This window comes from Anomalospiza imberbis, chromosome 2 (assembly GCF_031753505.1).
Source record: "Anomalospiza imberbis isolate Cuckoo-Finch-1a 21T00152 chromosome 2, ASM3175350v1, whole genome shotgun sequence".
Taxonomy (NCBI): Eukaryota; Metazoa; Chordata; class Aves; order Passeriformes; family Viduidae; genus Anomalospiza; species Anomalospiza imberbis.
In genome coordinates this window covers 75777789-75799912 of record NC_089682.1, presented here as the reverse complement: position 1 = coordinate 75799912, position 22124 = coordinate 75777789, and the positions used below count along the sequence as shown (strand labels likewise).

The 22124-nt window shown below is 40.9% G+C and overlaps 1 protein-coding gene across 25 annotated transcripts in view; it reads left to right on the top strand.

The window, feature by feature from the left end:
• Window positions 1–22124, top strand: part of LOC137469754 (rap1 GTPase-activating protein 1-like) — a 43889-nt gene that overhangs the window by 6366 nt on the left and 15399 nt on the right. For 22 of the 25 annotated variants that reach the window (XM_068182834.1, XM_068182833.1, XM_068182829.1 and 19 more), the window contains exons 2-16: window positions 1969–2062; window positions 2516–2551; window positions 7713–7760; window positions 8869–8907; window positions 9025–9216; window positions 14149–14252; window positions 15727–15805; window positions 16094–16147; window positions 16238–16321; window positions 16700–16800; window positions 17458–17587; window positions 17843–17998; window positions 20175–20246; window positions 20435–20521; window positions 21205–21339. In XM_068182834.1, coding sequence (XP_068038935.1) covers window positions 2534–2551; window positions 7713–7760; window positions 8869–8907; window positions 9025–9216; window positions 14149–14252; window positions 15727–15805; window positions 16094–16147; window positions 16238–16321; window positions 16700–16800; window positions 17458–17587; window positions 17843–17998; window positions 20175–20246; window positions 20435–20521; window positions 21205–21339 — 1299 coding nt within the window. In that variant the 5' untranslated portion in view covers window positions 1969–2062; window positions 2516–2533. The remainder of the gene's footprint in view (window positions 1–1968; window positions 2063–2515; window positions 2552–7712; window positions 7761–8868; window positions 8908–9024; window positions 9217–14148; window positions 14253–15726; window positions 15806–16093; window positions 16148–16237; window positions 16322–16699; window positions 16801–17457; window positions 17588–17842; window positions 17999–20174; window positions 20247–20434; window positions 20522–21204; window positions 21340–22124) is intronic. The other 3 variants (XM_068182838.1, XM_068182830.1, XM_068182839.1) reach the window with 3 other exon arrangements.

Below are 22124 nucleotides of genomic sequence, written 5' to 3'. Positions count from 1 at the left end.
GAATGTGGCCACTGCTTTCAAAGCAAGGGTCTGCATGGCCACTCTCTTAGCATGGAAGCAGCAGCAGTCATGCATCTAATAGCTACAGGACAGCAATTCTTGATTGCCTTTTAGGATTATTATATGCCTTGTGGGACTGAGTGCACCCTCAGCAGGTTTGCAGATGACATAGAGATGAGGGGTGTGGTTGACACAACAGAAGAAGGAACCATCCAGAGAGACCTGGACAAGCTTGACAAGTGGTGGTCCCGTGAGAATCTTGTGAAGTTCAACAAGTCCAAGTGCAATGTGCTGCACCTGGTTTGGGGCAATCCCAGACATGGGCACAGACTGGGAAATAAGCTCATTGAGAGCAGCCCTGTAGAGAAGGACTTGGGGTATCTGTTAGAGGAAAAGCTGAACATGAGCCTGCAGTGTGTGCTTACAGCCCAGAAAGCCAAACATACCCTGGGCTGCATCACAAGAGGAGTGGCCAGCACTCACTACTCTGCTCTTGTGAGACCGCATGTGGAATACTGCATCCAGCTCTGGGGTCCCCAGCACAAGAGAGATGTGAACCTGATAGAGTAGGTCTAGAGGAGGCTACAAAGATGTTCTGAGGGCTGGGGCTCCTCTCCTACAAATACAGGCTGAGAGAGCTGAGGTTGTTCAGCATAGAGAAGAACATTTAGTACTTAGAAGGGGTTTATTAGAAAGGGAGAGTGATTTTTTTACAGGGCAGGTAGTAACGGGATGATGTGGAACAGTTTTAAACTACAGGAGAAGAGATTAATATTACATGTTAGGAAGAAGTTCTTTACTCAGAGGATAGCGAGACACTGGAACAGGTTGCCCAGAACTGTGGATGGTCCACCCCTGGAAGTGTTCAAGGCCAGGTTGGATGGGGCCCTGAGCAGTTTGATGTAGTAGGTGACATCAGGCAGAGGGGTTGGGACTAGATGATCTTTAAGGTCACTTCCAACCCAAACCCTTCTGTGATTCTGTGACCACCTAACAATCATATTCATTTCATTACAAAGTGGGTGAGTCCTGTCTCCTGTAAACTTGTGCTTAGTTCCCAGCCCTACCTATGTGGCCTTCACCATGACTTAACCCCAGTTGTCACTGCTAGCAAAAATTGTGAGAGGTGTGGAATGTTTATAAAATAACAGTAGGAGAGGTGCAGCTGGCAGTGAGACTGTCTGTAGTCCTGTGGGCAATGCTAAATATGTCTCCTAAACTACAGTGTAGCGTTTGTGTTTCTGTTTATTTTCTCTTCTATGAAATCAAATAAAGTCCTGCTGCTGTTTGTACACACTGCTGCTCCATCAGGGACCATAGTAATAATATATTTTCCATAGCAGATGTGCAGACAAAAGCTCACCTAATCTCCATGCTGGCTGTATCAGCAGTGGTAACACAAAACGGTGCCTGCATCTCTGCGGGGTGTTACGGGTTCTGTTCTAGTGCCATCTCTGTTATGCTCCTGTCTCTGAGATTAATACCCAGGCTGTGGCAGCTGGGGCTGTCCTTTTGGTGCTGATTTCAGTGGTGGTTCAGAACTACTTTCATCCTTTTTAATATGGTTCTGTTCTGAGATCTGATTACAAAGCTTCTTGCAAGACATGTCTTAATTCTGCTCCAAATCCATGATGGAAGAGGAGCTTGGCAAAGAAAAATCATTCAGCACTTCCATGACAGTTGTGAGGAAAATATTGTATGTGAGCAGAGACAGAGCAGTCAGAAGCCAAAAATTTTTTGCTGTTACATCCACAATGTTTGAAAGTGGCAAGTGGTAAGTTCAGCCACTTCAAGGATTCTCACAGGTAAGGACAGCTTCCTTATAGGCAAGAAATGGCCTGAGTAGAGGAATAGTATGCAGAGGGCAAAGGAGGCACTGCAGGCAAGCACTGACATCTTGAATTCTCTTCAGAGTTAATTTTTTCTTTCTTTTTTTTTTTTTTTCTCTTCTGCCTCTGTCTGTTGCAGGAGGTCTGAGGAGGCGGTGCAGGGTTTTAGTGATGTTATAGACTCTCCCACTGAAGGCTTTCCATGTGTCCTCACTCCTGCTGTCCCCAACAAGGTAAAAACAGTCCATGTTTGGCTCAGGGCTGGTGTATGCTTTGAGTTATGCATGCAGAAGAATTGTCTGAAATCAAGCTTGTGTGCATATATGTCTTACAGCTATAGTTGCCTCCTTCTGTGAGAATCCTAAAATTGCTAATTTGACCAGTTCTTATGCCATTCTATCTTAAGTCAATCTGACCCATTGAAAGAGGGAAATTCCTGATACCTGACTGACCAGGTTTCAGGTCAAGCTTTTGCAATACAAGCAGAAGACAATTTGGCCAGTTGTTTTGTCCATGCTACCAATTAAGGAAGAACAATTCCATCAAGTCTTCAGCAAACAAGTAGTTTCTTTGCCAAAATATAGAAGGATCTGTTGGCTCCTTCAATATCTGCGTTACCACAGAAGATAATGTTAGCTTCTGCAAACGTCAAGTTAATTTTCTCTGTTGTCTTTTCCTTTTCACAGACTGTGGATTTGTTTGAGATGATTGAAAAAATGCAGGTAAGGAGAAGTAATTCTGTCAACCTTTGAGATCTCTTAATTTTTTGTAGCAAACAAATAATCAGCTACTATTTGTCCTATTGCTTCACTCACAATGTCATTTATTGTGGGCTTACAGAATGTTTAGGTCTTCTATGCTCAATCTCTTACTCTTCAACGGGATTTCAAAAGCATTTTTCTGTGTTCATTTTTCCAGTCAGCATGATGGAAGCAATAGACACAGGTTATTATAATTCTGTCTGTTCTTTGCAGAAGAGTGGTTCTGAGAGAAAATCAAAGTTGCAATAAGTTATCTCTGGCATCTTCAGGCAACTCTCTTCTGCTGGGTAGCAGATACAATGACAGGTGATTCATTGGATGTTAACCTAACTGCATTTAGCAAGGTCAGACAGTTTAATAAATAACTACTGTAGGTCCTGTCTTTAACTTGTGCAAGAAAGAAGGACTCTGGCTTAATTCTTACACAGAAATACTTGCATTTAGCTGCATATATTACGTTACAAACTTTAAACAGGGCAGAGTTGAAGTTTTTCCCCTTTGACCGTATCAGATAAAGAAACAGTAATATGTTATATGTGTAAAATATCTAACAATGAAGTATTCAGATTCTTCAGATTATGTATTCTCAGAGCATCCTTGCAGGTTACCAATATTTTCCCTGAGTGGTGCACCTTCTTTAAAGTGCTGTGGTTAACCTTGACCTAACATAACACTAACACATAGCATGGCACATGATTCCTGCCTTTTATTAAACAATTTAACTTATTTTCTGGAATTTGGGTGATCAAATTATGAATATGAGGAAACTGCCAGAATTTAGTGAGACTACAAAGGTGAGGAGGTGGAAGGTAGCAGCGAAATGCTGAGTTTAGAGTTGTGAGGCTGATGTACTTTTTGGCAGACTGGAGAGGAGGAGTGTGGGAGAGAGGGGCTGAAGGTGTATCTGCCGTGTATTCATGTGCAGACAGACAGAGGCCTTGCAACCACTGTACTGACATCCAAACTATGTTTGGGATGTGTTCTCAGTGCTTTGGAGTAGCAAGCTCTGTAAGTGTGCCAGGCTCATTTAACTGCAGGAAAGTAAGCTTGAGCAAGCAGTGCTGCTTTAATTTGAGCACATGTTCAAAGGTTGTGACAGTCCTTCCCAGGCCTTTTGAAATATGGATAAGGAAGAGTCATTACCAGGTGTCCCTCAGTTGAAGACTGGTGCTTAAGATTGTCAGTGTTTCTCAGCTCCCAGTTTGCCATATGGAAAATCTGACTGGATTTGCACCTCTTTAGTTAGAGAGATAGCAGGGAGCTGATGGGAATTTCCAAGGCATGCAGACTGCCTAATTTTGCATCTATGGTGTTTTCTTAGCTGCCCATTATCAAGACTTTATAGCATTTTTTTTCTATTTAAGCTTGTTTTGTCACTTAACATGTACTAGGAGAATCAATAACTGCTGTTTAACAGATTTTTTTGAAAGTTGTTTTCCAAAAGAAAAAAAAAACCCTCTAATACTTCTTATGTTATTTGTTTAGATTTTTACTAATTTTTTATTTTTTTATGTTTGTTTTTCCTTTCCCTTTCCTTCCATTTGACTGTGACTATCCTTTAGATTTGTTGCATCATTCTTGAAAATGAAATCTTGGATTTTTGTTAGCAGTCGAAGTGAGTGAAAACCAAAGCAGGAGACTTGAACATTTCTCCTGTAAAATAATAACAAAAAAGCCTCAGGATAGAATTGATTATTGAGTACTTTAACAACTGGATTGGAATATAATTGTTGGACTGAAAATTAGGATAGCCATTTCACATTCTATGTGATAAATTAACAGGTAAAGTTGTACTCTCTTTTTACACTGAAACAAATCCCAAGATCTGAGAAAGAAGTTTACCTTTTTTTTTTCTTTCTTGTTTTCTTTTTTGTTTTTCTCTTCAATTTTAGTAATCATTTCTTGGAAATAAGTGGGCTACTGGCCACTTCATTCTGTGCTTACAGATCTAGTGAAGTCACAGTATACACTCTGTTAAGGACACTTAGTAATATGTTATTCCTAGATTGCTTTGCAGTGCAGGCAATTGAAAAACAAGGAAATTTTATTTCATCCAATAAGCTCAGATATTTCAGGTCTTCATATGTTTGCATAGCCAGTCCCTCTTCTCTTGACTGCATGTTTCACTCCCTGCGTTCTGCATTCTTACAATTTCTGCATATTCAGTTTTATTTTCTCACAAGCACTTTCATGTTTTTTTTCCCCGTGTCCCCTTTTGTATCCAAGTTGTCTGTTTTGAACTAGTCCCCTCAAGGCACTGCTCTTTCCCCATAAAATATGCGTATTTTCATATCATTATTATGCCATGTTGGACCCTGACTCTGGGTCTGGACACCTTTTTCTCTGTCATTCATTCTTTCATCCTGCTCAGGCCAGGTGATTCCCCTGTGCAAGACCTTGGGAATATGAGATTCCCAGACTGATATGAGATTCCCAGCCTCCAGTAAGCTATCCAGGGAAACTGGCAGTGCTGCAAACCAAACCAGATCAAACCAGAAGGGGTGGCTGAGACTGCTGCAGTTTATTCCTCTCCCTTTTGAGGAATGACAGTGATCATCAAGCAGTTGTTCTGCGCATGCTTTGACGCTTCAACAGCTTACGCTGCGTGTTTCCTGTGGTCCTGGTTACCCTTTAAAATAAAGCTTTAAAATAAAGCTTTGGACTGTAGAGCCCAGGGTTGCATTATTCTTACCTTAAGCTTCACTCTAGAGGAGAGGTTGGTAGATTTAAACTTGCCTTCTGCTTCCAGGTTATCAGGAGTTTCCTTAACAGTGCAGAGTCATGGAATATGCTGGTACATTCCTTTGCTCTCTGTAGAGGCTCTGATACAGAGCTCCATTACAGCAGCCCAGAAAGTTTTCCCTCAGGCTTGCTGAGATACTGGTCTCCTACCAGGACCTCCTTTGAAACTGGAAAATTCTTGCCGTTATCAGATCTGCAAAAAATGCCAAGGAAGGAGAGAGAAATATTAGAAGATTGCGGTTTCCCAATCTCCATTTCTGTCCTAGTACTTCCCACAGTTTGTTGCGGAAGTCTGTGGCTGTTTTGTACCTGTGTGTCCGTCCTGCATCAGTCCTGTTTTGACAGTGCACAGGACTTTCTGGTAGTGACAGGACTTTCTGTCTCTTTTCCAAATCCCTGTTTCACAACCTGGTCTTCCTTGTGAACCTCAACTCAGTAGGTTGAGAACTGAAACTTGAGACCACATCAACAAAATGCATTATAGCACTTACATTCCATGAACTCAACTTTTTCACCTTTACAACTTCCCTAAATGCAAAATGATTACTAACTATTTCTGCAAAAGATAAAGATCACTTGTCAACCTGTGTTCCATCTTAATTTCACAACTCACCACATCCTGGTAATTGGTTATTCATTTTGTCAATGCTGTGTACTGACATCACAATTCAAAACATATACTCTAAAGTTTTCCTATGAAGAATGTTTTCAGCCTGGTATTTGTTTAGTCTCCATTGTTGAAAATACAAAAGGAAAACAATTTTTTGGGGGAGGGTATGTAACTGTCTTGAAACTCAGCTTTTGTAGTTTGATGTTGTGTTACCTTTTAGATAACTGTGAAGCTTCTTTTTCCTAGTAGAGCTAAGGAAAATAATTTGGTTTTTTGTTTTCTGCTTATTGTTCCTCACTTACTTTACTGTATTTCTATATTTAACCAATTAAAATTTGTTGTTACTGCTACCTTTTGTGATTGAACTCAACTTCAGACTTCTGAAGAATGACCTCATGCATCTACTACTAGTCTCCCTTACTCTGGAGTGTGGCCATACTGGTTTACTTCTGATGTTTCCAAGAGTATTTTAAAGGTTTTAAGCATTTGTTGTGTACTCAAGGTCTGTCTCCTCATGTTTTCATGAAGGTTTAGGTTTTTTTATGGCTCCTTCTTAGGTTCTTTTAATAAACTTTCTTGTTTTCCTAAAACCTTGTTTTTATGTGAAGTAGATGTGTTGGGTTTTTTTCTTTCTTTTTTTTAATTTCGTTGCTCCTGCAAAGAGCAGCCTGATTATTATGAATCCTCAGTGGTAAGGTTGCTGTTGCTCAGTGTTAGTGGTAGTATGCTAGCAGTTTTTGCACCCTGTACAGCTGGAGTGTTGTCCAAAACTTTTGTTCCTGAGCCTTCTAAATCTCCACTGTAGATCTCCTCTGAGATTTACCTATTTCTACCAGAATCTAGTTGACAAACTAGTTCCACTGTAGAATATGTGCATAGGCATGGCTGTTATAAATCCAATCCTGCTTATTTCACAACAAAGTCAAGAGCTGCTTATCCTGTCTGGAATCCCTGATTAGCCACGGCAGTCACTGATGGTATATAAAAATGTAGTCTCAGCACCATCTTCCAGCATGAGAGATACAAGATTTAGGTGACAGTAGTTGAATACTCATGTACTGTGTGTAAGAGAAAACTACGTTTTAAATCCTGGTCCTCACCTTCCTATCTGATGATGCAAATTCTGCTTCTTACTCTTCTGTCTGTGATGCCCACTTGGAGTATGGCCTGTTGACCCTCATATCTTCTGGTCTGGGCCTCTGCTCAGTCTGTGTTGGGGCTCTCCTCACTAAAATTGTCCTATTCTCATGTGCTTCTGCTGCAGAGGTGGGGTGGAAGTCAGCTACTTTGCTGTCGTGAGGAGGCAGAGGATGGAATAACCTTAAGGAGGAGATTCAAGTCTGAATGCCAGCTCCTGATTCAGGAAGAAACTAGGCAGCCAGTAGCCTTTTGCCCTGTTATTTCAACCCACCTCATAGTCATTCCATTTCTTCGTTTTATTGCTTAGGATAGGAAGGAAGGTAGTTAGAAGAGATTAGAGAATCAAGTAAGAGCATCAGTTTGAGAGGTTGTTTTTAATATCTGCCAGCTGTCTGCTTTTTAAGAGGTATAAACTTGGGGATAGCTTTTCAATTTTAATGCCAGATTAGGGGACTGGCCAAGTTCCAGCTTCCCTTTTCCTTTTATTCAAATCTTCCAAACTTGCTTAAAATGGAAGATTTTATAGAGGGACAAAATATGCATATTGAGGATATGGAGAAGGACACAGAGGGTAAGTGATACAGACATGCTGAAATACAGGATTCACTGTCTGTGACTTTATGTTTCCAGGGGAGTCGTCTGGATGAACAAAGATGTTCCCTTCCAGCTCCTCTCAAGGTCAGGCCAAGTTGTTGTTGCCTCATAAATTGCTGAGAATGGCAGATAATTACTGACCTGGCTTGCAGTGTACTTTCATAGTGGAATGAACAGGGAGCCTGCAAACATCCCAAAAACACTTACATGCTTGCCTTTTTTCTTTTCTTTTTTTTCCTAGTTGCTGCAAAAGGGGGTGAAACTATGTAGCTGAAATAGAATTAACTTTTCCCTTTTTCTAATTTAAGTGGCTCCAATAAGAGTTTATTATTATTAAAAGTGTTAGTTTTGACTAAGTAATTTCTTAAATTTATTCAATTTAAGAGCTGTAATAATATTTATGAAACCACATAAATACTATTTCAGTAGTCTGCTTGATGACTCATAGAGATGGTACTAGAAAGTTGATCTGTTCTGCCAATATTATGGCAGTAAGAACAGATTCCTATCTTTATTTCTGCAAGTTGAGGATTAAACTCCACTTCTTCAGTCTCAGCTCAGGCCTACTAACCTTAACATCAAACCTGACTTTGACTTTTATCTTGGGATGGCCTATAAAAAAGCCACATCGAGAATTGACACAGCTTTATTCTGACAGACATAGTCAGCGCTCTGTGGTGATGGAGGGGGCATCCAACTGGCATAAACTGGCTCAGATACTGCGTCTGTTCTCTGAGTCACACCTCGGCATTGCTCAGATGCATACCACAGAGCAGCCATGGAGACACAGCCTCAATCTCACTGTAAATAACAGCACTTTTTCTACCATTCCTACTGTCATCCCTGTCAGCAGGACAGCAGCTGTCCAACACTGTGTGGAAGGAAAAGAGAGAGGCTGCCTCTCCTAAACACAAGTTTGCCTATAGTTTGGCTACTTCCTCATTTTGCATACCTACATTCCCTGTAATTTGGAGGAGGAGGGTGGGTAGAATCTGACTCCTAAGTTTATTGTTCTCAGAGTTCTTATTATAATGCTGAGACCTTGGAAATGGAGTCTAACCTTAAGTCCTGAAGTAAAACTTTAAGGATGATCTAGGGCAAAATAGAAGCTCAGGGTGCAGCTTGCACAGTCATGAGAGCATAATACTTTAAAAGATGTCATGTTTTTGCTAATGGCCTATTCTGGTTTCAGACAGAAGAGGAGTATATTCCTTATCCCAGCATCCATGAGGTGAGTTAGTACTGCTCTCTCCTCTCTCTATGTCCTTGGACTTGATTGGTTTTTCAGCTTATTAGCCTTCGAGCTTACAGACCTGTCAGCTTTAATGCTTTCTATCCTTCTGAATAGGTGTTACAGAAAGGGTGGCCATATCCTCTTATTATCCTACCCCAGTTTGGGGGCTACTGGATTGAAGGGACCAGCCACAACCTCTCCAGCTTGAGTCCAACTCTGTCTGATGTACCCTTTTCCTGGAGTGGTAAAGTGAAACTGGAAAGTGACCCTACAGCCAAGCTGTACCGCAAACATTTTCTAGGAAAGGTAAGGATGACCTTCAGAGCCTTCTTTGCCCACCCAACCACAAGGCCGAAATGTCTCTCAGGCTTTTTCTGGTGGGCTTAAAAATGTCTGCACTGCTGCTGCATTTCAGTTCCTTATGATGGATGCCTTGAACTGATGTAAATGAGGTACATACTAAGATATGGTCTGTAATGTTTTCAGTTGATCATATCCCCTTGTGAAATGTGCATCATCCTGTGCATTAATAGAAAGATTTGCACGGGAAGAGCTTTTATTTAGTTAAGAAGGTCTTTTGAGTCTCCTATACAGATACCAATCTTGGGATAACAAGTGGACAAAAGTGTAATAGAATTGGAAGTGGAAATGGCATTGTTTTTAGAAGGGAGTTCAGCACCGACAGTGCAAGCTCCTCAGTAGGAAGCAGAACAGTCCATTTCCCTCAGTGTATGGTCATTACAGAATGTATATGATGAAACCGGGCCATGTGTTTTATAGTTGATGATTTAAGTAAGTTAGGTGCTAAATGTTCCATGAATTTAAAAATTCCAGTTTGACACATATGGAAACAGAGCTAGGCCTCATAAAGTGAATGTTTGCTGGCCAGCCATGAAGGTCCTGTTTAGGGAATTGGCTTATTACCAGACTGAATCTCAGAATGATATTAGCCATGAAGAACTAGTGAGAAAAACCCATGATCTTTTCTGAGATTTGGTTCATGGCATAAGGAGATAAGAAAGCTTGACAAGTATGCTCACACTGTGTCTTATTCAGTGATCTCCCTCAGCAACTACTGAACAAGTTCAAAATCAGGAATAGGTGGTGCTTTGCACAGTGCTGGGGACCTGTTCTGCAGTAGTTATGCTTGTCAGAGTGATCTTCCATGGTGAATCTTGTCCCACAACACTGGAGAATTATATTAATATGATTTATAAATAATTAGGGAAAACAAAAAAGGAAGCCTTCCTGGAGGCTTCCCCTCAAGACTAACAGATCTGCTGTGCAATCTGTTAATAGACATTTATCCTGTAACCTTCTGGAAGCTTTCAGTATGCCAAATGTAATTATTTTTCTGTCATGGTAAATTTAGCGTTGTGCTTGAAGGCTTCCAGAGCCAGACAGGACAAGAGGCAAATTTGGATATGTTTTTTTCAGTCCAGTTGTTGGATTCACTGCTGACCTGATATCACAAAACAGTTGAGTTTGGAAGGGACCTCTGGGGCTCATCTTATTCATATTCCTGCTCATATCATCATTGCTCCTTCCAAGTGAGATCCTGGACTTCCTCTATTGTGGAGCTTCACATTTGCGAAGTGCCCAACCATAAGTGCGTCAGTACTACAGAAAAGCTCTCTCCTGTATTCTTCCTTTTCTGGTGTCCAGTGTTTTAGTCTTTGCCTTAACTGACATGAATGTGTGTCCATGTTAAGTTAAACATGCAAGTTTTTGAGCAAGCCAGTGTCAGAAAAGAACAAGGTGAACAGGACTCTTGTGTCACAGAAAGCTCCACCCATGGCTAGAAAACTTTCCCCATGGTTTAAAAGCTTAGTTAAGGAGAGAGCTCGGGGTTTTTCCACTCACTAGAAGAGTATTTCTTCAGTGCAAAGTTAGCAGTGATTTTGATTTTTTCTTGTTGGTAACATGGGAAGGTTATTTCAGCAATGTCAGGAAAGGTCTCTTTCATGCTTTGAATAACAGCAAACAGTTCTTAGCTGAAGAGTCTGAAAGTATCACATGGTGGGAGAGGCATAGCCAGTGGTTTAGGGAATATTCTTTAAGCAAGACAGGAGATCAGAGTATTGTGTGGTACTACAAACTTAATGTGCATGTCTGTGTTGTGGATGTGCGTATGTAGATTGCTCAAACTCAAACAATTCTGTGATACATTTTACAGAACATCTTACAGCAGACACTATAAAACAACCACCAAAAAAAGTGCTAGAACATTTAAGCCATAGCTCAGTTCCTTTTCCTTGCCTCATGATCTGTATTTTATATGACAATTACACAGTAAGATTTATTTAGCCTTTAGGAAAAAGGCTGTAAAACCTTATGTCTTATACTGTGGGAATTACTCAATGTCTATGTTGTTTTTCAAGGCTGTAATGAAGAGAAGTAGCCTGAAATAGGGAAGGATTTAATAAAGGCATACATTGTAACTGCCAGTCAAATAAACTTAGGGTCCGGTTTCTCAAGCACTTGAAGCTCTCAGTGCTGAGGGAGAAGCTTTCTTGCTATGCATTCATATGTGATCATGTATTTCTCCTTTATGCTGTCCTTTCTTCATGCTGGTTGAAATTGCTGCAGATGGCAGATGTCTTAGTAGCTTTATAACTTCTTAGGCAAACTGTCAGCATTCCTTGTGTTTTCTGTTAGTCGTTTCCCTTGGGCCATGGGAGATACTTAATTGTTTTTAGAGAGATCTATTTGAAATCCAGAACTACCTTTCAGACTATATTAAATGTTACAGAAACTGCTTCTGTGGCTGAACAAATTTGTACTTAATGCATAGGTCATCTCAGCTCCAGGGTATCTTGTCATCACTGACTAGCAATCTTCAGTATCAACTGCAAAGCCTTTTGATGGTTCATCTCTAAATTCAGGACAGCTAACAATAAAGGCTGCTGTCCACTGAAGGAATATGAGTCTGATGTATGTTGTCTATATGTTTTTACAGAGAAAGAAAATCATAAGGAGTAAATGATAGGTTTATTCATACATACGATTGCTCAGATCTCAGTTTAAACCTCAGGCTTACATTCAGGAACATAGCCAGAGTGGCTTTTACAAAAATTCAGTTGTTTTAAGATCTCCATTAATTCTGGTACCCGTTCCCCTGTGAGGATTGCACCCATTTGTGCAGCTGTACCTAGCTATGTCAGCTGCAGAGCTGATAGCCCGGTCTCCAAAGCAGTTGAGATCCTCTGTATCAGATCTGGTGGGGTCTGGCTTAGAAGTCTCATCAAAAGGCATCTTAATTTCTGGTCTGTGCAACTCAGTGTTACTTTAAGCCACAGCTAACCTCAGGCTTTGGATCCTCTTCCTTGCTTTGCCTTCTAGTTCTGATTTTTGTTGGCATTATGCCATCTTTTTCCTTAACAGCCTGTCTTGGCCATCCAGACTGGCATTTGACTTCTTTGGTTTAAGGACTTTGATTCTAGACTTCAACTGACCATGGAACATGGTCTTGCTTTGCTCCTTGAATCTGTCTCTTCCTCAGCTACTCTGTCTTTCTGCCCTTGGTCACAGTGGCTTACTGCACCTGATTCTTGTTCACATCCCAAAAATCCATTAGTATCCTGAAACTCATGGTCAAGAGGAATTAACTGTCCTTTGTGGCTTCCTTTGATTTCAGCTTTTTTTCCCCTGTATTGTCACTGACTAGTGTGACAGATCACACTGGACTTCTGTGATTTGAGCACTGCAGCTAGAGGTCGTATTATTCTGTTTGCCTTTTGGCTGCTCTTAGACCTTACCTTTTTCAGACTGCCTTGTTTGATCAGCCATGGAACCTTTTGCCCAGTATCTGGGCAGTTCTGAGTGTTGGGTGTTTTCTGTCTCAAAGAGGAGGTGAGGACAATGACATCTTTAATACTTTAAAAAGTTAGACAGCTACATTTTCTTATTTTGGTTTAGGGTAGTGACTGTAGTCTTACTTAATCCTATTTTTTGTTTCAAAGAGAGGATTGGTTTATGTCTGTTAGGTTCAAGTTGGCTGTGTCCACACAGATAACAGAGTATTTCACTAGATGTATCTTTATTTCTGACAGTGAGTCAGAGCTATGACTTATACAAAAGATTTAGACAGCAAAAGACAATCTTACCAGTGTTTTGAGAGAGGTTGCAATCCATCAGAGCCAGAGCAGACCTTCTAGGCATATATATATTCTATATATTCTAGGCAAAAGACTGAGGGAGGAACTGACAGACTAGCAACAATTTTTAATCAAATTACACTTTATTCCCACTGAATTCTTCACTAATTTATTGTGCCTGGAGTATTCCTTTCACAGAACATATTCCAAGTCGTGTAAGTTTTGACTGTACAACTGAATACAGCTTGCTGTCCCACTTCTGTGTCATGCATGAGGATGCTTTTCCACTAGGATGATGGGAGTGATCAAGGCATTTCTGCACAATTTCACCTGAATAGTATTTTCCTTGTGCTGAAGGTTTCCATTCACATCCTGTGTCAAAAGGCTTTCACTTTTAGAGGTTAGAGATTATATAGCAACAGATATAATATAGCAATACAAAATATATATTGCTATACCTAGGCCACTGGAACATGGCTGTATACCAGGAGAAATGTATGGCCACAGCCACTTACATATAGAGACTGTGAAAATGTTTGCAGTATCTTTCATTGTTTGACTGCATGACTGTTCCAGGCACACTCTACTAAAGTTGGGCAGTGTTAGTGGCATTGCTGAGACCAGTCTTCATCTGCAAAACCTCTTTGCTTACTGACTGTATCCTTCCTGACATGTGAGCACTCTTGGAGTTCAGCCATTTACCATAACCCTGCCGTTGCTCTTTAGATAGAAAATTCCCACAACCACATCCAGTTGAATGTCGGAAGACACTGCTTAGTCAAGCAGAACCTGAATGGATACAGGGAAAGTCTGTGAAAGATACAATTTTATTTACAAGAAACTCAGTTTCTTCAAAACGTGTTACTGAATGTTCTAATACTATTCCTTCTCAGGAGCCCTTGTGATGTTGGACAGGTGAGGAGGAACTGAACTGACTGGATGCACTTTGACTGATATGCTCAGGCACTGATGATCAAGCGGGCTGGAAGACAATGTACACACATCTGGAAGCATGCTACTCCTAGTTAAATTAAAAATTAGCTAATCTCAAGTGGCAGGTTGTAGGCAAAAAAAAAAAAAACTTGGAAAGCTTCTCCAGGAAGTGTGCTGGGGATAATGCATTTTGGTTTCCTGTTTGCAGGAGCACCAGAACTTTTACTCCAGTGATATGTCCTTGGGCTACCTAGTACTTTCTGTGAAGTATGAACAGATCGAGAAACAGGAAAATCTACGCCTGTTGCTGAGGTAACAGTGCCTGTTATTGAAGTGTATGCTACTGTGCTGTGTCTCTTGTCTTACCTTGCGCTCCCTCTGCATAGATGTGGGTGTGAATTTTGTATCTTTCTTCTGGAGAGAAAAGAAACTGCAAAAAAACCTTTGAGCCTTTTATTATTGCCTTCTGCTCTTGAGTTGCTCTCAGCAGTTTACTTAAAGAAGATGGTGTGGTGCTTATAGGTGCACCTTCTTAGGACCTGTGTGGAAAACACCTGTTCCTTCCTCAAACAGAAAGTTTTTCTGTTTATTCTGTCTACTTAGAGACACGTGAGCAATCTCTAGGAGAATATGGATTCCCTAATGGAGGACAGCCTAGCCCAGGCATTGTTCCTGAGACTAAGACTCCCTTGAAGGTGATCTAGAACATTCCCTAGATTCCCAGGGCAGTCTATGAAGCCATAATCCTTAGAGAGGGTTATGAAGAGAGACATTATGTTATGAAGAGAGAGCTGCTGGATGAACTACAAGAAGAAAAGAGAAGGATCTTGTGTAGGTGAGAGGCCACTGCAGAGAAACTTTTTACCACACTATGGGCTGGGTGCACTCCCAGCAGGCAATGCTACTGGAACCAAGTTATGTACAGTTGCCACTGACAAGGATTTGTCCAGGACTGAGGGGAAAAAAATGATTGCATAGGAATTAGCTACAAGAAAATCACTGATGAGTTTCCTCCACTGTCTCCAGAGAATGCTTCAGACTGCCAGCTATAATCTGGGAATAAAGAGAGAGCCTGTTTGTGAACTGTGCCTGGGAATGTTTATCTTCCTATGTGGAAGAGACCAGGGAAGAACAAAAGGGTAGTTATTCCTCTATTAAGATATTTTATTGTATGCAGTATTTTTGCTCAATAGCTTGTTTATAATGGTTTGAAGAGGCTTTTGACAGCCCAATATTTCTTCTTCCTTAGAAATATATCTGTCCTTAAATACACATACAAAGAGGAAGGCAGCTTTCCTCTGTCAGCTTTCTGGAACAATGCTACACCAATTTCTACCTCCTTTACTTTGCATAGTTAGGCTTTCCTAGGCTGCTTCTAACAGACCTTTTAACAATCTTTCTAGCCCTCACTGATCATGGGAAGCCCTTATTCATGGACACAGAATACCGTGTCCATTAATTATATTTTGACTTTAGATTTCTGTGACAGAAAATGATGTGGGAGAGAAGCAAAATACTTCTTTAAGGCAGACAAGAGTGCAAAGGAGCAAAGACACCAAGGGCTCCTGTTTTGTTTCCTCTGCTCACTACAAGAAGTGATGGGCAGTGAGAAGTGAAAATACTTTGCTTTTCCAGTGATTCTATGAACCATAGTTGAAATTAACCCTCTGGAGTTAACTGCTTTAACAATACTCTGAAGGAATGGCTAATCTTTCTTTAAAGATCCAGTGTTGCTTGTGTCTGCCTTCAGCCACCAGTCTCTAATGCTTTTTTTGTTCTATGTCAGGACTCGTACTGGCACCAAACATGATCTAATTCCCATTTCCTGTCTGAATGAGTTTCCCAATGCTGTTCAGATGGCAAAGGTGAGATTCATACTTGCCTATTTGTCTTAAGGCCTCATTCTTCAAGTTATTTTCACCTCTGTCCTCTAATTTCCCTCTTTTTCTACTATTCACCAGTAGAACTGTTATATAGTTCCCTTTTACCCTTCCATTTGCCTTCTTTTCTTTCTCTTCTAATTTTACCTCTGAATTTTTGCCTGAAGGGGCTCCTGTCAGATAATTATATACAGTGCCTATGCTGTCATGCCTGCAACAAGCCAGGGCACATGATAATCACACTTCTATTTCCCTGCCTCTCTCACTCAACAGCTACTGTGTGAGGATGTGAATGTTGAACGCTTCTTTCCTGTCCTGTATCCCAAGGTACAGTATTCTGATATGTCTGTATATCACTTTTCCATCAAGGTCTGGCTAATGACATCCAGTTGACAATTTCTGTTTTCATTACCTCAGGCCTCACAGCTTATTGTTGCATTTGATGAACATGTCATAAGCAATAACTTCAAATTTGGGGTCATCTACCAAAAACCTGGACAGGTAAGACCCGTCAGATCCCATGGTACTTGGGGAAAAATGAAAAGAGTCAGTTTTCTTAGCTTAAAGGATGTAATAGCAAGGTCTGCACTGTCCAGAAGCAGTGGCATGGAGGCAGCAGTGTTTGTGCAGTGCCATGGTTCCCTTGGCATGCCTCTTCCACCCACAGTTTCTCTGGCAGTATAGGCTTTGTGGATCTCTGAACCCTAACTCTAACCCTCATGGCAGCTTGGGGCTGAGGCACAGGAACCCAGCACCATGGGGGGCTCAGATCAGAAATGTATTCAAGCAGAGGTGTTTGTTGGTTGAACTGTCTATAGAAATTACTGCCTGTTCTTTGTACTCTTTGTGCTTCTTACTAGTTCTGCTTTCCTTCTGTAGACAACTGAAGAAGAAGTCTTCAGTAACACAGTAGAGAGTCAGGGTTTCCTGGAGTTCCTGGATTTCCTTGGTGACAAGATTCAGCTGCAGGATTTCCGTGGGTGCGTACACAGGGCAGCTGGAAAGCCAGATTAACTTAGGGAACATCATGTGTTCAGAGGCTGTGACTCTGTTACAGCCCAGCTTCCAGAGCAGTGCTGTGTCTTCTGAATCCCAGTGCAGGTGAAGAAGCCCCGAATCCATCCCGTCATGCCATCAGCCATCGTGTCTGGGAACTAGTTGGAGCTTAGGTCTCTGCTGGTATTTTGGTTTAAAGGTCTCCTGGTATCTCAATCTACCATGCAGCATCTGCAAAGAATAATTTTACTTGGCAGTGCAAATACAAGTTTGTTTCATAGTGGTATGGAGCAGTATTGTTTCTGGCTCTTTCTGTGAGGCATCCCATCCCTTCTGCAGTTCTAACTACATGAATGTACTAGTATGGAATGTGTTTCTCAGAAGAATGCCAAAGAAGGTAGCTACTTTGAGGATCCCTGGTTTAACTTCATAGCTTTTAACAAGCTGGTATGTTCACCAACACATAGTGCGGCTTCAGTCATTGCATTGGGTTGGGGGAGACTTGGTGCCTCACTATCACCGATTTCCTAAAAATTACCTTTGAAAGTCCTGATGTAGTACTGTTGCTGATACTGTCTGTCTTCTCTCTGCTCTCTCGTTCCTCTACTGCCTGACCTATGGTGTGGTGTGGATTTGCTCAGGTTCCGGGGAGGCTTGGATGTTACCAGAGGTCAAACAGGCACTGAGTCAGTCTATACAAATTTCCGGGGGAAGGAGATCATGTTTCATGTGTCCACAAAGCTGCCCTTCACAGAGGGAGATTCCCAGCAGGTATCAGGAGGGGGAGTAAGGATTACAACAGTGTGTCTGGGAGAGGAGGGGCATTTGAAGAAGGACTGCATAGAGGGGACAGTGGTTGACTGTATAGTGTTGGGAATTATGGCTGGAGTAATGGCAAAAGTAGTGATGAGGGGGTTGGTGAACAGATGGGTGTGAGATGTTAGGCAGACTGGTGTTTGAGGTCCCATCATATTGTTCTGCTCTTTTTCACCTGCCTTCTCTCTTCATTATTTCTTTCCTCTCCAGCTTCAGCGGAAGCGTCACATTGGGAATGATATTGTAGCCATCATTTTCCAGGATGAAAGCACACCTTTTGTCCCTGATATGATTGCTTCTAATTTCCTACATGCTTATGTGGTAGTTCAGCTCACTCATAGCACCACTGGGGACACTCTCTACAAGGTAACCAGGATCAATAGATTAACCTGTACTGATTTTGATCCTTGACGTAGAAATGGGTTTTTGGGCCTTTGGGAGAGGTACAGGTTCAGCCAGATGTCATCCTAATTTCTTGAGTATGTACACCTGAAAGCTGAGTTAAGTTGTATGCTTTTCTAAGTAGCTGACTAGTTTCTGAAGCTTAAAGCTTTGGAATTGAAGCAGAAAGAATTCAGATAAAAAATTTTGTTTACATCAAAGAGCACAAGCCACAATTGATCGTACTTTGGTGATTGTCTCGCTTACATTGTCTGCACTGCCTGTGCTGCACAGCACAGTGCTTGCAGCTTGTACTGCCGAGGCTGCAGGTCAGATAGAATCCAAGCCAGCTACATCTGCTTCTGGGGATTCCAGAACTGATGCCCATCTTGCAGGGATGTGTTACTTGTTAGGGCTTTCAGCTGAAAGAAGCCCTGTAGAGCCCAGATTAATTATATGTGCCTTTTGGACACAGCTCATCCTCTCTCTGACATGACTCTGTATGGATGTCTGTATAACTTTATGTTCAAATTTCAGTGATGCTGAGAGAGCAGAAAATATAAAGAAACTTGGATTGGTGATGGACTTTCAATTGTAGAAACATTTTAATCCCAAGTGCCACGTGTTGTACTATGTAGTGATTTTGATATGGTGATGATGAGTCCTTATGCCTTGGAGGTCTACAGAACACCAAGAATATCAGAATTAGGACAGTATCCCCACCTCTTCTTCCACCAAGAGGGTGGCGGTGGTGGAGCAATGACCTTAGCTTGTTCCCTATGCTTTGGGCAGCTGGTTTGTAGTGAAAGCCCTGTGTTGACCAGGCCATGGAGTTCCAGCTCTCATCCTGCTCTCTGTTTTGTAGGGCACAAAAATTCACTGGACTTTTTAATGACAAGGAAAGAGCTGGGAAAGCTTGCTATTTGTTGTGTGTCTTCCTGCCATTGTTTTCATCTTTGCCTGTCTGCAGTACCATTTTTTTTGTTAGTGTAATAGTGCTGCTTCATTCCATGAAGAAGAAATCCATCCCAGTAATCACCCTAGAGCCAATACAGAGTTTTCTGTAAAGGCTTTTCTAAAGGGACTTTAACTGATGCTGCCTTGAGAGCATTGTAGTACACAAAAGACTGCCATTTGAAAGATTTCTTTGCCATCCCTTGTTCCATTTACTTAAGCTTTAGTGCCTTCTGTTAAATTGGAATATTAATGGAATTTATTTCGCAGAATAAATTTTTGCAGTCAGAAAACTGAAAATGCAAAGCAGAATTTTAACTGGTAGATATCTATTAGGAGAGAGATGGTGGCTTTGAAATCCGGGGAGGTGGCCTAAAATGTGAGAAAACTGAATTAAATCAATAGCCCATTTCCTTCTTCCTCTCATTAAACTCACACCTCTCAATGGCTCTGTGACATTTATTGTTGTTTTGAGGTAGTTGTGGTTGTTATGACATTTTCCCCTCTTGTATGAAAGGACAAATAATGGTCTTGTTTCATCTCAAACATGACAACAAAAACCCTGTGAAATATTGTGAAGTACTGTATGTATTTGGTAAGATAGCTACATATAATTATGGGCAAGACCTGTGAAGAAACAAGTGACTGTGTAAAAACTGGACTGCATTACAGTTACTTCTTTAGACATTGGTATGTCAGGTAGGAGCATGCTAAAAATAAAACAAATGAAACCAGTCTCTTTCTGGGAAAATGCATTTGCATGTTTACCACCTGTGACTCCCAGAGGCAGTGGCACTGAGATACTCTCCTCAGTGTGCAGCATGTCTCCACCAAGGATTCTCTGTAAAAAAAAAAATAGGTGAGTGCAACCACACTGACAAAGTTCTTTAGTGGAGGTTAATCTTGCAGGCTGAATAGAAACATTTTTTATTCCTAAATATACTGGTTATACTAGTTATTTTTTTTTTAAAGCAGTCAGTTCAGCTTTTTTCTTTGCTCTTACTGTGTGCACATCTAGCTGGCTGAGTTTCTGAGAGATAAATGAGCGCATCCATCCACTGAGTTCAGGAACAGAGGGATGCACAGGACACTATATTACATCTCTTTTTTATAAGTAAATTATTTAGGAGGAATCAGATCTGTCATAGTAGTTTGATGGTCTCACTTGTGTTCTGATACTCGTTTTTTCCCTCTTCTGTTATTTCAGGTTTCAGTCACAGCCCGAGATGATGTCCCCTTCTTTGGACCACCGCTGCCAAATCCAGCCATATTTAAAAAGGTTTGTTTCTCTGGTCCAGTGTTAGTTGGCAGGGGACGTGGGGCACACACTTGTGTTTTGAGTTGGTATTGTCAGTCTGGCTAGAGCGTTTTGGAGGTCCAAAGAGTAGTAAGCAGAGCTTTCATAATGTGATATTTTTACTAGTGTTTTCATCTCCAGTTTAGTCTAGTCTTCATCTTGTCTTGTAGAGTGCAGAGTTTCGTGAATTCCTTCTGGTCAAGCTCATCAATGCCGAGTACAGCTGCTATCGAGCTGAGAAATTTGCTAAATTAGAGGTGGGTCTGTTACCTGGCTGCTTCAATAAAAAACAATAATTATATATATATAATAAGTATATTATTGTTAGATAAAGAAAATAAAGTAAAATTTCTGACTTCTCATTTTGTGTTGCTTAAGAAGGGAAGAGGAAATGTGATTTTATACTCAGTTACGGGATATTTCCTTCATATTTCTTAGCAGGTGTGATAGAATATGAACAGGTACACTTTAATGTAAAGATCTAATCCTCAAGTAAGGATGGGAATATGATGCATATATTTTGTTGGAAGAAACTCTGTATTAGCTGAAATTCAGTATTATGCTACAGGATGCATGCTGATATCACTGATTTTTGGTTTAAGGTACCAGAATTCTGTTCCCGACTCTGCTGTTGCCTGACCTAGAAAAAAACATGTCTCTGTTTCATCAGCTGTAAAGAAGTGTCCTTTATGACTTGCTTTAGACAAAGTTTGATGGGGCTGGGTGTTACTGCAGTATAGTCTGTAACTATGCAGTTAAAACCACTTCATACTGTTTAAAGTGATTTTCATGGGGTTTTGTTGTTGTCATTGTTGGCTTTTTGGGGTTTTTTTGTTTGTTTGTTGGGGGTTTTTTTAAGAAGGATGTGAGACATTGAAAAAACAGGAAAAAATCTCTCCACTCCAAATAAAAGTTGTTATGATTCCCAATGTCGATGCAGGAAAGAACACGGAGTGCCCTCTTGGAGAGCCTTTTTGAAGAGCTGCAGCTTCGCAGCCGCAGCATGATGGGATTACCTGTAGGGGAGGATGACAAGATAGAGAATGGCAGTGGGGGCTTCCTCGAGAACTTCAAGGTGAGCCTTTCTACAAACCCACAGTGTGGTCTAGAAATCCATACTGGCCCTTAGAAGCCAAACTCTTTATGCTTTGTGCCGGTGTCAAGTGTCAGATGTGGTTTTAATCCATGACTTACAGAAGAAGGAGTCAGTGTTTGCAAGAGGAATTGTAATAACTAGGAGCAAGGGGCTTTCAGTTCTTACAGCAGATCTCTTTCAATTCATTTTCATTATAACTGAAAGAATTGCAGGAGCTACTGCAAAAGTTTCGAACTTATCTCTGAGTGTACTATCTAGAAAAACTGTGATACTTTACTTACCCTCTAAAAGCCAGAGTTAATTTACCTTTTTCAGTGTAGATGGTATGTTAGGGGGGTTTTATTGTTGATTTTTTAAAATAAACCAGGTGACAGAACTTTCTTTTAAAAGTGATAAAAGTAATTGATATGAGAAAGCAAAGGTTTTGTATGAATGGGCAAACTGAGTTTTGAACTGGTTATACAGAGAGAATCCTATTTCCTATTCTATCTACTTACCCTTTCCCACATAACGTGGGAAGTCCCTTGCCACTTCTTTTATATAATAAGTTATCTCTCTGGAAAGAGAGTTGTGTTATAAATAGCATTTCTTCAGGTGACTTTATGGCTTTATATGGTGGGTCAATTAGAGTTATTAAGGTCTGTGAAATTAACCTGTTCACGAACAGGTTTGGTAGCTCTGTGCATAGCTTTGGTCGGGTCTGGGATGCTTTGGTGAGGTTTTTTTTTTTTACATACAAACTGCTTTTGCTGCTAACCATGAAT